At 44.9% G+C, this 14,712-nt stretch overlaps 1 protein-coding gene across 1 annotated transcript in view; it reads right to left on the bottom strand.

Moving 5' to 3' along the window:
- FHOD3 (formin homology 2 domain containing 3) overlaps positions 1 to 14,712 on the bottom strand; it is a 469,133-nt gene that overhangs the window by 115,206 nt on the left and 339,215 nt on the right. The window contains 1 exon segment of the mRNA XM_042961930.1: positions 547 to 654. Coding sequence (XP_042817864.1) covers positions 547 to 654 — 108 coding nt within the window.

The raw sequence follows: 14,712 nt of genomic DNA, 5'->3' as shown, positions 1-14,712 counted from the left end.
CCTTGTAAACACATCCTTGTGCAATCACTCGCTTCCAGAAGTAATAGTTAATTTCTAGTGGTCTAATACTCTTGCCAAGTTAAATTCCTTCCATGGACCCATGCAATTCTTTTCCCTTCTGGTAGGTCCTGGATTAATTACATTAAGGTACAGACCTTAATAGGCCCACTACCTCCTGACTTAGATAGAATTGTTCATTCAAAGATAAAAACTGATGTTTATAGGACCAAATGCAGACCTTACACAAATTCTAGAACAGTTTTTCATAGATCAATCAAACCCTTCACATTTAAGTAACTGGGAACAAAATTTTTTATACTTTCTATGGAAAGAACATAGGGAGATGAGACATTAAAAATATCATTTCTAATAAAATATTTACTTAGTAAATAGTGTGAAAGAAAATATTCTTGCCTTTGGACTGTATTATGTACAGAAAAATACTTTGGATTACGCTTTGTATTTCTTTTCCTTTAGTCATTCTTCATCAAACTGATTTCTTCCACCGGAGGGTAAAGCCATCGGCTTCCTTCTTATAAAACTCACCTTTCCAGCCTGGCCTCCTGCGGAGGTGAAAGAGATGACGTGGGGGTGGCGGGCACAGCAGATCCAGAAGGTCTTGAGTGATAAGAGGTGTTGCCAAAGCTGTTGTATCTAAACAGTGCAGAAATTTAAGGTAGGGAGCAGGGTGGAAGGAGAGAGAAATGAGTACAAGTCAGTAACTGAATAACACTTAGCAAACTATCTTCATTTTTGCAAGAAAAACAGGCTTGGAAATGCTAAAACCATTAGTGCTTTTTCTCATTTCAAGAGAGTTACTAACTGCTTCATTTTATTTCTCATGAGACAGGTTTCCCAAAGGCCAAAACCATTGGGCAGAGAGATTTACGACAAGGGGTTTAAATAAAACCTTCATATTTCCTTGTTTGTCCAATGTACGTTAAAATTCTTTGCTAACATAAAGAATCCCAATTATGTTCATTTGAATCTATGAAGATTCTTCTTGCCTCTCATGGCGGTACAATTAATGTTAAATCCACCAAAGATCTGTAGAAAATACCAAATGACTAGCTAAACAAACATCTTATTAAAAAGTCTGTTTTAGGTATTTCCAAATCAGTGTCATTCATTAAACGTAATCTTGTCACCTGCCCAGTGACCAAGGAGAAAATGTCCTCAGACCTGCTGGACTGGCCTGCTGGCTAGAGGTACATGTGTTCACACTTTCATCCAATGCTGCTTTTGAACCCAAAGTACAGCCACCAGGTCTAAATGAGCCTTTATCATTTCCCAGTCATCTCTGACAAGTTTCCGGATGAGTAAAGTTCTAGAGTTTTCTTTCTGGTTTTCAGAATAGCTGTCCCTCAGCTTATTATCACTCAGTGTGTTCCCAGAAAACAAATTGTCACCTGAAGCCCTTGTGGCGGGGGGGGGGGGGGGGGGGGGCAGACACTCATGATTAGTTACAGATGAGACCCAATGATCTGCCTCTCAACCCACTCAGCTGCGAGTCAGGGCTGACTGCTTCTCCTAAACTGGTTGGGGACACTTGGGTGCATGAGACCCTATGGGTCACTATGCGATAAGTGCACAAAGACCTTCCTGCACACAGTGAATCCAGTTCAAACTCCCATCAACAGAAACCAGCACTAAGCATTCTGGGAAGCACCTTAACTTCAAATGTGGATATCCTTTGACAGAGTAAGCCTCCTTTTGGAAAGCTAGCATAACCTTATGGTTATTTGTATACTGAAAATGTCATTCATGGCAATACAGGAGCATTATTGAGCCCATGGTGAAAAAAACCTGGAAATTACCCAACCAGGTAACAACACAAGAATGGTTAAAACGTGTGATCCATAATCCGCGGAATATTATGCAATGAGTAAAAATGATGGCCAATTCTGTAAATGATAGTATAGAAAATGTTTATATACAGGCTGAAATAAAACATCAGAATATAATATTTATAGTTTGATTTCAACTGTACAAAAATATTCACAAAGGTCAAAAGCTATGTGTAGAAAAAAATCAGAAACAGGCTATTTTACAAAGTGGACTAGAGAGAGATATTTTCCACTTTCCCTCATAAATTATATCATTATAATGATAAATAAAACATTTTTATTACCCCAACTCTACCCTGTGCTGCTAAGTCTGGTCTGCTTAGCTATGGGTCTTATTATTTATTTGGCATCACAGGTCAGGCCTGTGTCACTACACAGGCATGCCACCAGGCAGAGGGAGACTCCGATCACACAGTTTCACGACATCATCCTCAGCCAACACATCACTCTCATGGGACATGGTTTCTGGGCATCCCTTTTCTTTTCTCTTTAAAAACCCAACATGCTACATGCCTAACAGGTTAACTGCTTCTCCATGTGAGGGTTGGACTGAGTTTTTAAGAGAGCTCCCAAACCACAGGGCATAGAGAAGGCAGAAAAGCAAAGGGTGAGAGGAACATACAAAGAAAGGAAGCAGTAGAGAAGGGAGAAAAAAACTCAGGAGCAAAGAAGAGGGAGAGAAGCGGGCAGAAAGCACTGTGACATGGGCAGGGAAGGAGGCTGCCGTCAAGAGCTTGGAGTCCTCAGGGAGACAGAGCCCCGGGGCCCAGACACCAGCCCTGTGTCACCCAGCTGCCTGGACCCTTGGCTTGTTATTCCCTGCAAGCATCTAAAACAACCCCCTTCTGACCCGAAGTGGACATCCTGTAGAATGTTTTAGGAGGGTTACGTTACCATAACTGAGTTTAAATGACGTTATGGAAATAAAACCAAGCATGATGCATATTCCCCCTGCTTTGGTTTTTCTAATGGCTGAGCAATTAATTCAAATACCTCACAGTCTGTTCAATTTTGCTTCTCAATTTCAGCCAAACGAACTGGATCATACATCTCACTCGGTTCACTGTACTTTTTCCCGTTGGTTCTTTGTACTGACTAATCAGTTGGTGCCTGCTATAACCAGTTCTGCTGCACTCAACCACTGAGCAGTTACAGACCCCTTGAAAACCACAGTAAGTGAACATCAGAAAACTAATAGGTGCAAACAGTATTAATACAGCATTTGAATTCCTGTCAAATAATTAAAAATTGTAAGAATTTCTCAGTTAAATGTAAGTCAAACCTTATTCACAAGCATGAGGCTGTTTTTGTAAATTTATGTGTATATTCATTCATTTATATGTTTCTCTTACTCCTGTCCCCTAGGACTGTAAGCAGTAGCAAAGACCAAGTGGAAAGGACCTGGATCCAGGAAAGCCCCATCAGAGGCTCTGAGACCATCACTAGAAAGTCCAGAATGACCATCATGGGCTAACACCACCCTGCTGGGGAAGATGAGGTTGCCAAGTTATTTTTATTCCTGTCAAATGTACAGCTCTTAACTTGTACACAGATACTGTTCTTGGAGAACATAAGAGCCATGTTGGACGCCCTCCATAAAAGTCATGTGAATGATCCAATAAGCCCGGAAGTTTAGACCTAGAAGAGACTCCTAGAGAACCTGTAGTTTGAAGGTACTCAAACTGGAGATCACACACTCCTGGAGGCATACAAAGCCATCCTGGAAACAAGAGGAAATGTGTCTTAGAGCCCCAAGTTCCATAGCTGATCTTTTCTTAAAAAAGGGTCTGCCTGTGGCCACTGCTAGGGTCTCCAAGTTCTCTTCCCTGCCTCCCCTTCCACGATGGCCTTCCACTCTCAGGGGGAAAAACAAGCAACACCTTCACTGAGGCCGAATCAATGTGGGGCAATGCTTTGAGCTGAAAGACCTCCAGGGTGCCAGGCAAAGGAAGAGTGTAGGAAAGCCTCACTTCTGAGGGAATTCCTTAAGAAATACTGAGGAAGGGGCCCCTGGGTGGCTCAGCCAGTTAAGTGTCTGACTCCTGGTTTCAGTTCAGGTCATGATCTCACGTGAGTTCAAGCCCCATATCAGGCTCTGTTTATATATATATATATATATATATATATATATATATATATATATATATATATAAAACATATATATAAAAGAAATACTGTGGAAGGAGACAGCACTGCTGTACCCAGGAGTAACCTCAGAGCAAGCCTCACATGTCATCTCTATCTACCTGCCCATCTACCTATGAATTGTGTTGAAATGATATTATGGAAATAAAACAAGCATAATGCATTTTCCCACTCCTTTGGTTTTGCAAATACCTGAGCAATTAATTCAAATACCCTCCAGTCTGTCCGGTTTTGCCTCTCAATTCTAGGAGTGAGATGGTTGTCACAGGGATGCATAAGTGCGTATTTGAATTGAAATATGACGTTGGACTTTTTCTGACAGAAATAAGGTCTCATTTGTCTGAGGACAGGCTTTGCCAATTAGGCATATGTAGGTGTTTCCTAAAATTTAATCACTTAAATGTGAAACCCCAAGGTTTTCACAAAAATGAATTTATATATTTTTTTGATGTTTATTTATTTAGGTGTGCCCGGGGGGGCACAGTAGGTCAAGTGTCTTGACTTCAGTTCAGGTCACAATCTCATAGTTCATGAGTTCCAGCCCCACACTGGGCTATTGTCAGCACAGAGCCTGCTTTGGATCCTCTGTCTGTCCCTCCCCCACTTGTGCATGCATACATGCTCTCTCTCAAAAATAAACATTAAAAAAATACTTATTTTATTTGAGAGAGAGACAGAGAAAGCACAGGGGAGGGGAAGAGGGAGACAGGGAGAGGGAGAAGGAAAGGGGGAGAGGGAGAGGGAGAGGGAGAGGGGGAGAGAGAATCCCAAGCAGGTTCCTCACTATCAGTGAAGAGCCCAACACGGGGATCGATCTCATGAACCGTGAGATCATGACCCAAGAAGAAATCAGACACTTAACTGACTGAGCCACCCGGGGTGCCCTTTGACAAAAATGAATTTAAAGCATATGTACGACAGAAAGAGCACGTCTTTTACAACTTTAAAGTCACAACAAAAAACTTCAGACAGGCTATTTAAAACTTTGAGGGAAGTTCGAAAATATTCTTAGGTTGTATGTGGGGAGAAAAGGTTGATGATCACAGTTCTAGATTATTTCTTCTTTTTATTAGATGGAGCATCTGACACACAGCAACTGGTTCTATCAGTGGTGTGAAAGAGCCATTCTCCAGGTCTGTGTCCAATAAGCCTTCACTCAAGATAAGGCGTAACTTCTTACTGGACACCCAGGCCAAGGGTACCCCAGACACAGACTCTCTGGCAAAAGCATTTTGCTGACAAGGACTTGCCTCAAGAACCCTGGCAGGGAGAGGCCAGGGTTCGAGGTCTGGCATTTGGAGTTATCTGTAGATGACCCCAGAAAGGAAAGAGACAGACTCTCTAAAAGAGAGGCCTGTACAACGCACAGGTTAGGACCAGAAGCTGGGCCAGGATGCTTGGGGCAGAAACCACTCCCCACTTCCCTAGCTCTCTGTGCCTCAGTTTCCTCATGGTAAATAAGGGATAGTAATATAACCTACTTCTTAAGGGTTAAGTAATGCTTTGAAATGCTAATTTCATGGAAAGTACAGGGGCTGGCTCATAATAAATAAATGTTATCAATTATTATTACTCTAAGATGGGAGCAGCCACAAGTATGATCAATCATTGACTTTGAACAGTTGATTGTTCAAGATATTCAAACCCTTGGTTGCCCATTCCCCGCTCTGTAGAGCTCCTAACCCAGGCAATAATAGTGTCGGGCAGGCACACAGGCATGGGACAAGCACCTGCTAAAAATTCCTCGTGCGGTTCCGATTTGCACACTGCCCTCCCTCTGCTCCCCTCTCCAATTGTTGTAAGAATTATTGCAGTGCTCACACTTCAACAATGTAATTGTGTTAATGGCTGTGAAAGGATTCCAAGGGCAACTGCCCTCTCGCAGGGAGCTATGAGCAATCTGTGAAAGAAATATGCATATATTAGAATAAAAACGGGCGCCTGGGTGGCTCGGTCGATTGTCTGACTTCAGCTCAGGTCATGTCTCACGGTTTGGGAGTTCGAGCCCCACGTCGGGTTCTGTGCTGACGGCTCAGAGCCTGGAGCCTGCTTCGGATTCTGTGTCTCCTCCTCTCTCAGCCCCGCCCCCACTCGCACTCTGTGTCTCTCAAAAAATAATTTTTTTTAAAAAAAAAGAATAAAAGGAGAAAGCTGGAGAAAAGAGAGAGAAAATAAAGACACCCACCTATTAGAAGAGAAAGACCGGAAGTTGTAAGGCTCAGAGGCAGAGTATGTGCTCAAATGGAGAGAATCAGAGGGACTGGTAAAGGAAGGAAAATCCCACTCAAAACGCTGCATAGGAAGGGGGCAGAGCACTTCACTGTATTCGGTAGGTCAAACGAGATGCACCCCACACAGTTAGGTGTGAAATGCATAGATTTTGTCAGACCATGCATGTTTTTAAAAACCTTAGGTTTAAAAATCCATTTTTAGTAATTGTGTTATAACACAAGAGCTCTTTGATTCAAACACACGGCAGTTTTCCTCTGCCTCCTGCCTAAATCCTGGTAATTGTTTAGTTAGTAGCCAGGGAGTTAGTTTACACCACCACCGCCCTCTGCTCAGATTGGAATACACACACACACACACACACACACACACACACACACACACACACACGCACAGCAGAGGACAAGCCAGTCAGTACAAGTAACACGTTGTCTCCTTCCCTGGATTAAGCTCACACGGGCCTCCAGGTGGCTGGATCTACCTGCTTTCCTTCTGGGCCTCAGCCTCCTTTTCCTTGGTGGGTAAGGGCGAATCCTCAAAGTCATAGGAGAAGAGGTGGAAGGGGCTGTGGGGCACATAGGGCAGCTTTTCTATGGTCGGTGATGCCTTCGGGGGGCCAGGCGCGGAGGAGGAGGGCCGGGAGGCAGAGGCAGGGGTCAGGGGTGGCAGCACGAGGGCAGGCCCAGAGGACCTGCTGCGCAAGGGGCCCCCCACTGCAGTGCTGGCTGGACATCGTTTTCCCTGGGAGGCGGCATTCGAAGCAGTGGGGAGAGCTGAGCTCTGGGGAGCAGCATCCTTTCCAGCAGGGCTCTGCTCAGAGGCAGGGCGAGCCTCTCTGCCGACCCAGCAGGGTGGAGGGCAAACGGGGAAGGAAAGGGAAGTGAAGGTTAGGAAAGAGAAAAAGACACACAAACCCCCCACTACTGCTACGGCCACTTAACTTCAGAATCCAGCTATGTTTCTTGAGCTGCAGCATGAAAGCTGGCCGGCCAACAGAAGCTTTGGTTTGTTCAAAAATCCTGGCGCCCTGAGCTTGTCCATCTGGGAGGCAAGACTTGCTGAGCGCAAGGACACATCCTTGCAAACCAGTATGGCATCTGGGCATTTCGGAGGCTTTTGTGTGGAGAATTTAACAGAGCTCCTAAGGCTCTTCTTCAAAGGCTTCCCAAGCCTCCCCAGTTTCTCCCCAATGGTTGTGTTGGCACCTGAATTTCCACAATTTGAATTTCATTTCTTTCTCTTGGTCAAATCAAGGTTCTGTCCTCCTCCTAAAAAGCCCAGTCTTAAGGAAGAAGCATCCCCCAAGCCCCATACTTTAGGTCACGGCTTTCAGGTGCATTCTTGAAAGGAAGTATGGAAAAGGAAAAAGAAAAGAGATGCTAGTCTCTTGCCAGGAGTACCAAGAGCCAGCAAGGAGGGACTGGCATGATGAAGTCAAATTTTGCCCATTTCACACTTTTCCCACAACCTATCTCCACGACTAAGCCCATCTGGACTCCTTCAGGCAGCCCAAGTCTGCCAGTTATAAAACTTTTCCACCTTCACAGGACTGGATTTGGACCACTTAGATATTTTGAAATACACCCTTATAACCTGAGCATCTCCGTTAAACTCTGCATTTTTCAAAACCACAGTCCCTCTCTCAGAGAACTGGACTCCCAGACGTGCCCATTGGGAATCGGATGGGAGCTGTTTTCTCTCCGAGCTCAGATTCAGAGTTCCCTCTATATAGAAGGGCAGGGACATACCAGTTGCCCTGGCTCGAGGGGAGAATGGGATGAGAACTCACTGCAGTCTCAGCCCAGGTCTGGCACACACACACACACACACAGTGGGGACATGGGGTTGGCATACACAAAGCAGCAGGCAGCAGGCAGGGCAAGCTGTGAAGGACACCAACACAGCAGAAGTAAGCAGAATCTTTCTTGCCACTTTAAGGTCTGGTGGGATTATGCCAGGAAATAAATATATCCAGCTCAAAGTTAATGAGTGCCTTAGTAACTGTCAAGGTCAAGCTCCGGTATGCACAACTTTATTTCCTAAAACTGAAAAGCCTAACTGCAGTTTGTTCAAGGATGCCCTCCAGCATCAGGTCATAAAGAAAACAGACCTTTCAGGGGTGCCTGGGTGGCTCAGTTGGTTAAGTGTCTGACTTCGGCTCACGTCATGATCTTACAGATTGTGAGTTTGAGCCCTACCATCAGGCTCTGTGCTGACAGCTTGGAGCCTGGAGCCTGCTTCAGATTCTGTGTCTCCCTCTCTCTCTGCCCCTCCCCTGTTCGTGTGCCGTCTCTCTCAAAAATAAATATTAAAATTTTTTAAAAGACCTTTCAAAACAGTAAATAACCATCTACCTATGTAAATAACAATCCTATGTAAAGACAGCACATCAGGAGGGATGTTTTGAAGGTTACCCTTCAAAGTCAGATTCTTCTCTCTGGTCCTAGGTGCTGTCCCATGAGACTAGCCAAGGGGGGATGGGTTTGTGTAGGTGAGGCAGAACATGTACATTTAAACACATATGGAGCCATACCAGTGTATTACTGATTTCTACATGATTCCCTGTGGTTAATTTTCAACCTAAGGTGGGACTACCAACGAAACTTCCTCCCTTCCCAGAGCACCCCTAACTGAATACCATTCCCCTCAGGCATGGCAGCTCTAGATAGGCAAGGGGCTCTAATAGCAACCTTTCTTACCCCCCTCCCCCATTCTGACCTGTGTGGCTCACTCTTTGTGACCGGGCCATTCCTTCCCTCTCTCAGCACCTGCACCCTGCTGACTTCTTCCCAGACATTTATTTCCAAAGCAGGGAAACAATCACTAGTTTGTCAGATCACAGAAGATTCCACGGCCCCTGGGAATGGTGGGTGTCTCAGCACATCAAATGGCCACTTTAATGTGCACTGGTGGTCTGGACAGAGAGGCCAGGCGGCAAAGAATCACACCGACTTTGAAGTTGGTAAGAAAGAGGTTTCACCCTAATTTATCCAAGATCTCTTTGATTTTGCTTATTTGCAGAAAAACAGTAAAGGAGTCCATTTGCAGTGGTAATCAATTAAATGAAAAAACATTCGACTTTAGAATTACTTTTGAATACTAGAAAATGAGATTGCCTGCGATCAATTTTTATTTTTTATAAACACATCATTTGGGGAGAATATCTATAAAATTAAAAAATATCTGCAAGGTGCCTGTATCTGTTAACATTGTCTGAAGACAGAAAGCATGTATATTGGAAAGGTATGAGCAGAGGACAGTAAACTCCCTCAAAAGGCCGTAGAACCATGTTACTTATTCTGGGTATGAAAATAAATAACAGGAAAATTTTCTGGGCTGCACGGGATGAAAAAGTACTCCTGTCCACTTGGATAAAAAGCAGAGCTGCATCATTAACATCATAGCTACCTGTGTCAGTTTAGCAAATATTACATTAGTAAAATTAGTAGGAAGAAGGAGACACATGGAATTATCCTTATTACAATGCTGGAAGAGTTAATAACATTTTCTGATCAGAGATGAACATCCTTCTAGTCACTGTCAATCTGACTAAGCCAAAGCACTAATGAGGGAGGGAGGAGCAGGGTGAGTTTTCCATAAAGCATCCTAAGGAAGGGAAAGTGTGGTTCTCTAATGAACACGTGCTCAGTTATTTCTACAAAACTAGTCGTCTGTGGCTCCGTGCTCAGGGTAAAGGTTTGCCGGTGGGAGCCAGTGAGGAAGGGAGACCTGAAAGGTGGCTGGCTGCAAACATCTATTAGGAAGGAACCTCGGGCTATTAGTGGGAGCCTGGGAGTGTCCAGGCTCGGTACCTGTCCTTGCCCTGACAGCGGGCATCATCCTCTCTCTCTTCCTCTGAATTGGGCTCCGTGACTGGTTGCTCTTCTTCCTCCTCCTCCTCCTCCTCTTCCCTGAGACAAGGCAAGGCAAAGAGAAATGCACAGAGACAAGATGGAAAAGCGAGGTGAGTGTTACAAACGGGAAGATGAAACAAAAAACCAACCGGGCCAGCTGGCTGAGATGAAAAGGACACAGTCCGAGAGGAGAAAGGAGACAGTTCTGAGATGAGGAAATCTGAATGTGGGCAGAGATACAATAACCCGGCACAGGCCGAATTTCTTTGTCAAGTTGGCTGGCTGCCGCTGCCCTGCTCCCCCCACACACGGTTCCGAGCAGCTTCTGGCCTCGGGCAGGGCCCTGCTGTGGTTTTCCTCCTCCACACGGAACCATGCAGGAGTGTCCTTGGGGATGTCCAGCTCCCGCAGAAGGCACAGAGTCCTCACCTCACCATGCTGGTTAGAAACCACTGAGGGTCAGGCCAATCTGGAACTCACCTTCATGGCAGGGTGGGGGTGGGGGGACACATGGTTTACAAGCCACTCCCTCACTCTCAGTGTACGTGGTGCAGGGCACGCTGATCCTGGGGGATGGACAGGTGGCCCAGGTGGAGTCACTACTGTCACCTCTGGGATTTCTCCTGGTGCCTCCAGCGATGAGTAACCGTGAGGGTGGCCTAAGTGCGGGGCCGCCTGCTGTTCCTGGTGGAGGAAGGCTGCCTGCAGCCGACCCACGACCCACGGAGAGCAGAGTGTGGGCGTGGGAGGTGGTGCAGGTAGCAATCCCACGACAAGTTTAACCCTTGGATCCGGTACTGCTGAAGCTCCGCCCTCGCCTTTTGCTAGCGGAAGATAGTAAATTCTCACTCTTGCTTAAGACAGTTTAATTTGGGTGTTGTCCTTGCAGCTACATGAGTACAGGCCTCGATAACCGAGTCACTACCCTCCTTTGGGCTCTAAGCCCTGTCAACACCTGACTCCTGTCATGGCCCACACGGAACACCTAGCCCAGGCCCCATGGGCATATCAATCCGTTGCGTTCTTGAACTCCAGTAACCTTCACCTTTTGTCACTTCAGCCCCTCCCACCCTGGACCTCACCATCAAACAGAACCGGTCCACCTTGGAGATCTTACATCCAAACCTCCTCCCCCACCCCACCCCTCCATGACCACAAGCCCTCATTCACCCCCTAGCTCTCATTCACCTCCTGCCAGAGCTCCAGTGTCATCTCCTCGCGGCCATCCTCTACCCTCTCAATGCTGCCAGCTCCTTCTTGCCCTCAGTCCTCCAGAATTCACCACTCCCCACCCCAGGCATCATTTTCCCAACATCTTCAACCCTTTTGCCCCCCACTGTCCTCCGCTTGTTTTCTCTTTTCACTGAAGTATAAAGTACACTCAGAAAAGTACACAAATCACTGAAGTTTCGCAAAATAAACACATCCATAAAACCAGCACTCCCCTAATGCTCCCTTCCTACTGCTTCCCTTCCCTCCCTCACTTCAGACAGCAGAGGTCAGTTAGCCTGGCCTGGTTTTCTTCTGTCTACAAGGAATCATACCATATCCAGCTTCTTTTGTTCAACGTAACACTTGGGAGACTCATCTACACTGTTATAGGTCATTGCAGACCATTCATTCTCATTGTTATATAACACTCCCTTGTATGAATAGAGCACAATATAGTTTACCCATTCTACTGCTGATGATAACCAGACACTTTTCAGTTTGGGGTTATTTTGAACAGGGCTATTACGAACATTGTAGCACAGGTCTTTAATAGAACACATGTACATATTACTACGCAGTATGTTATCTAGGAATGACATTTATTGGTCATATGATACGCTTGGGTTCATCTTTATCAGGAACTGTTAAACAGTTTTTAAAAATGACCTGGTAGGGGCGCCTGGGTGGCCCAGTCAGTTAAGCATCCGACTTTGGCTCAGGTCATGATCTCATGGTTCGTGGGTTCGAGCCCCGTGTGGGGCTCCGTGCTGACAGCTCACAGCCTGAAGCCTGTTTCTGATTGTGTGTCTCCCTCTCTCCCTGCCCCTCCCCTGTTCACGCTTTGTCTCTGTCTCAAGAAAAAATAAACATTAAAAAAAATTTTTTTAAATGACCTGGTAAATTTAAATTCCCATAAGTAGTACATGAATACGCTGCCTGCTCTACATCCTTGCCAAGATTTGGTGGTTTTTGTTTTTCTTTTTGAGTTTTGTCTGTTTCATTTTAGCCATCTAATCTGTGTGTAGCAACATCTCACTGTGATCCGAGTTTCCTTTCTCTGATGACTAGTGAAGCTGGGCACTTTTGTCATACTTTTCGGGATTCTCCATTCAGATATCCTCTTTTTGAAATATAAGTACTTCGCCCGTTGTTTTAAATCCAGGTTGTATTTTCATTTTTGATTTGTAGTTCTTTATATAATTTGGGGACAAGTCCTTCTGTCATACTTAATGTGTTGCAAGAATCTTTTCCCTCCCTGTGGGTTGCCTTTGGACTCACTTCACGGTGTCATTTTTTTATTTGTTTTTTTTTTTTTAATGTTTATTCATTTTTGAGAGAGAGAGAGCGAGAGAGAGAGCACAAGCGAGCATGAGAGGGGAAGGGGCAGAGATAGAAGGGGACAGAGGATCCGAAGTGGGCTCTGAGCTGACAGCAGAGAACCCAATGCAGGGATCGAACTCATGAACCATAAGATCATGACCTGAGCCAAAGTCAGAAGCTCAGGTGCACCTCATGGTGGGATTATTTATTTATTTTTTAAGTTTATTTATTTTTGACAGAGACAGAGACAGAATGCAAGTGGGTTAGGGACAGAGAGAGAGGGAGATACAGAATCAGAAGCAGGCTGCAGGCTCTGAGCTGTCAGCACAGAGCCCGATGTGGGACTCGAACTCACGAGCCGTGAGATCATGACCTGAGCTGAAGTCAGACGCTCAACCGACTGAGCCACCCAAGCGCCCCAGTCATGGTGTTTTTTTAATAAACAAAAATTCTTAATCTTAATGAAGTCCTACTTATCTTTTTTGATAGTTAGTACCCTTTGTGTCCTGGTTTAAATTGTTTTGCCTACACCAAGGTCTCAGAGATATTCCCCTATGTATCCCTCTAAGCTTATTACCAAACTGTCTCCTTTGGGCTCAACAGCTTCTGAGTCTGCACCAAACTGTCACATGACTTGTGTGTGCCATGGCTTTACTCTCATGAGTGGCAGGACACGACCAGGGCAGGCAGCACAATGACCTACTTGGAGGGCCCACTTCCAGAATGCCCTATGGTCAAAGCACTGGCCTTGCCCTCCTATCCAAATGGATGGAGAAGGAAATACTGCCTCACGGTATGCAGGAATTTCTATGCCTGATTTTAGTTTCAGACCGTGAAGAAATTAGTCAAACAGAATCTTTTATGCTAATCATATTTAAGATGAAGAATAAGTTCAGACACTTTTGCTTTTCCCCTCGCTGAATTTTCTCTTAAAGTAGAACTTAACTTTGTTTATATTTGTGCAGAAAGAATTCTGGGCCTTTGGCCCTTGTTTTTCAAATACCACTAGGGGTGTTTTGTTTTTAACTGATGGGGAGTTACTGCAGGGGACAGGTCTACTGTGAACCCAATAGGCACTTTCCTTTTTACAATAGTCTCAAACTGGAGGCCACCCTTTCCACGTTGGAAAAGACACTGAGAGGCCCACAGTCTGACCAATTCTGTAGGGCAGAGTTTTCTTCAAAGCCAACCTTACTTCCCAAATTTGGGTCTCAGGCTGATGTCACATTTCTTAGGCTTCAAAAACCAAACAACCAAACAACATAAACACAACCAAACAGGAGCACCTGGGTGGTTCAGTCAGTTGAGCATCTAAATTTGGCTCAGGTCATGATCTCACGGTTCCTTAGTTCACGACCCAAGTCGGGTTCTGTGCTGACAAGCAAAGAGCCTGGAGCCTGCTTTAGATTCTGTGTCTCCCTCTCTCCCTGCCCCTCCCCTACTTGCTCTCTGTCTCTGTCTCTCTAAAATAAATAAGCATTTTAAAAAAATTAAACAAACAGGACATTGAATGTTGCTGAGCCTTTCAAAAGTACAACAGAAACATTTAAAACAGTATTAAAGTATATTCTAGGACCAAAATACTATGGGTGAGGAAAAGTAAAGCCACAAATTCAGAGAAGGCATTTCAGTACACCTAACAGACATAAACTCATATCAAAAATATACAAAACATATTTTAAAAATAAAAACACAACTATAAAATTGTGCAAAACATATGATCATGGCCCATAAACATGTATGAAGAGATAGTTTAACCTATCGATCAGGACATATAAATTAAGACCACAATGAGATACCATCTTATCTCTGCTTGGAAAAATTAAGACGTCTGGAAACACCAAGCACTGAAGAGACTATAGGTCGTCTGACTCACATATTGCTGACAGGAGTGTGCACTTAGGAAAAAGAACGTATATTTTTTATCATGTCAAGTTCAATTCCCGCACCATGAGCCAGCAGTGCCACTGCTTGATGGCACTACTATACCCCAGAGCAGTGCTTCTGACTAGGGTGATTCATCCCCCAGGGGACATTTGTCAATGGAGATCTTTTTAGTTGTCACGACTGGGGAGCAGGTGCTACTGTCTCCTGGCAGGTAGAGG

Source organism: Panthera tigris, chromosome D3 (assembly GCF_018350195.1).
Source record: "Panthera tigris isolate Pti1 chromosome D3, P.tigris_Pti1_mat1.1, whole genome shotgun sequence".
NCBI lineage: Eukaryota > Metazoa > Chordata > Mammalia > Carnivora > Felidae > Panthera > Panthera tigris.
The sequence above is the reverse complement of the archived record's forward strand: the minus strand, read 5'-3'. Positions and strand labels throughout refer to the sequence as shown.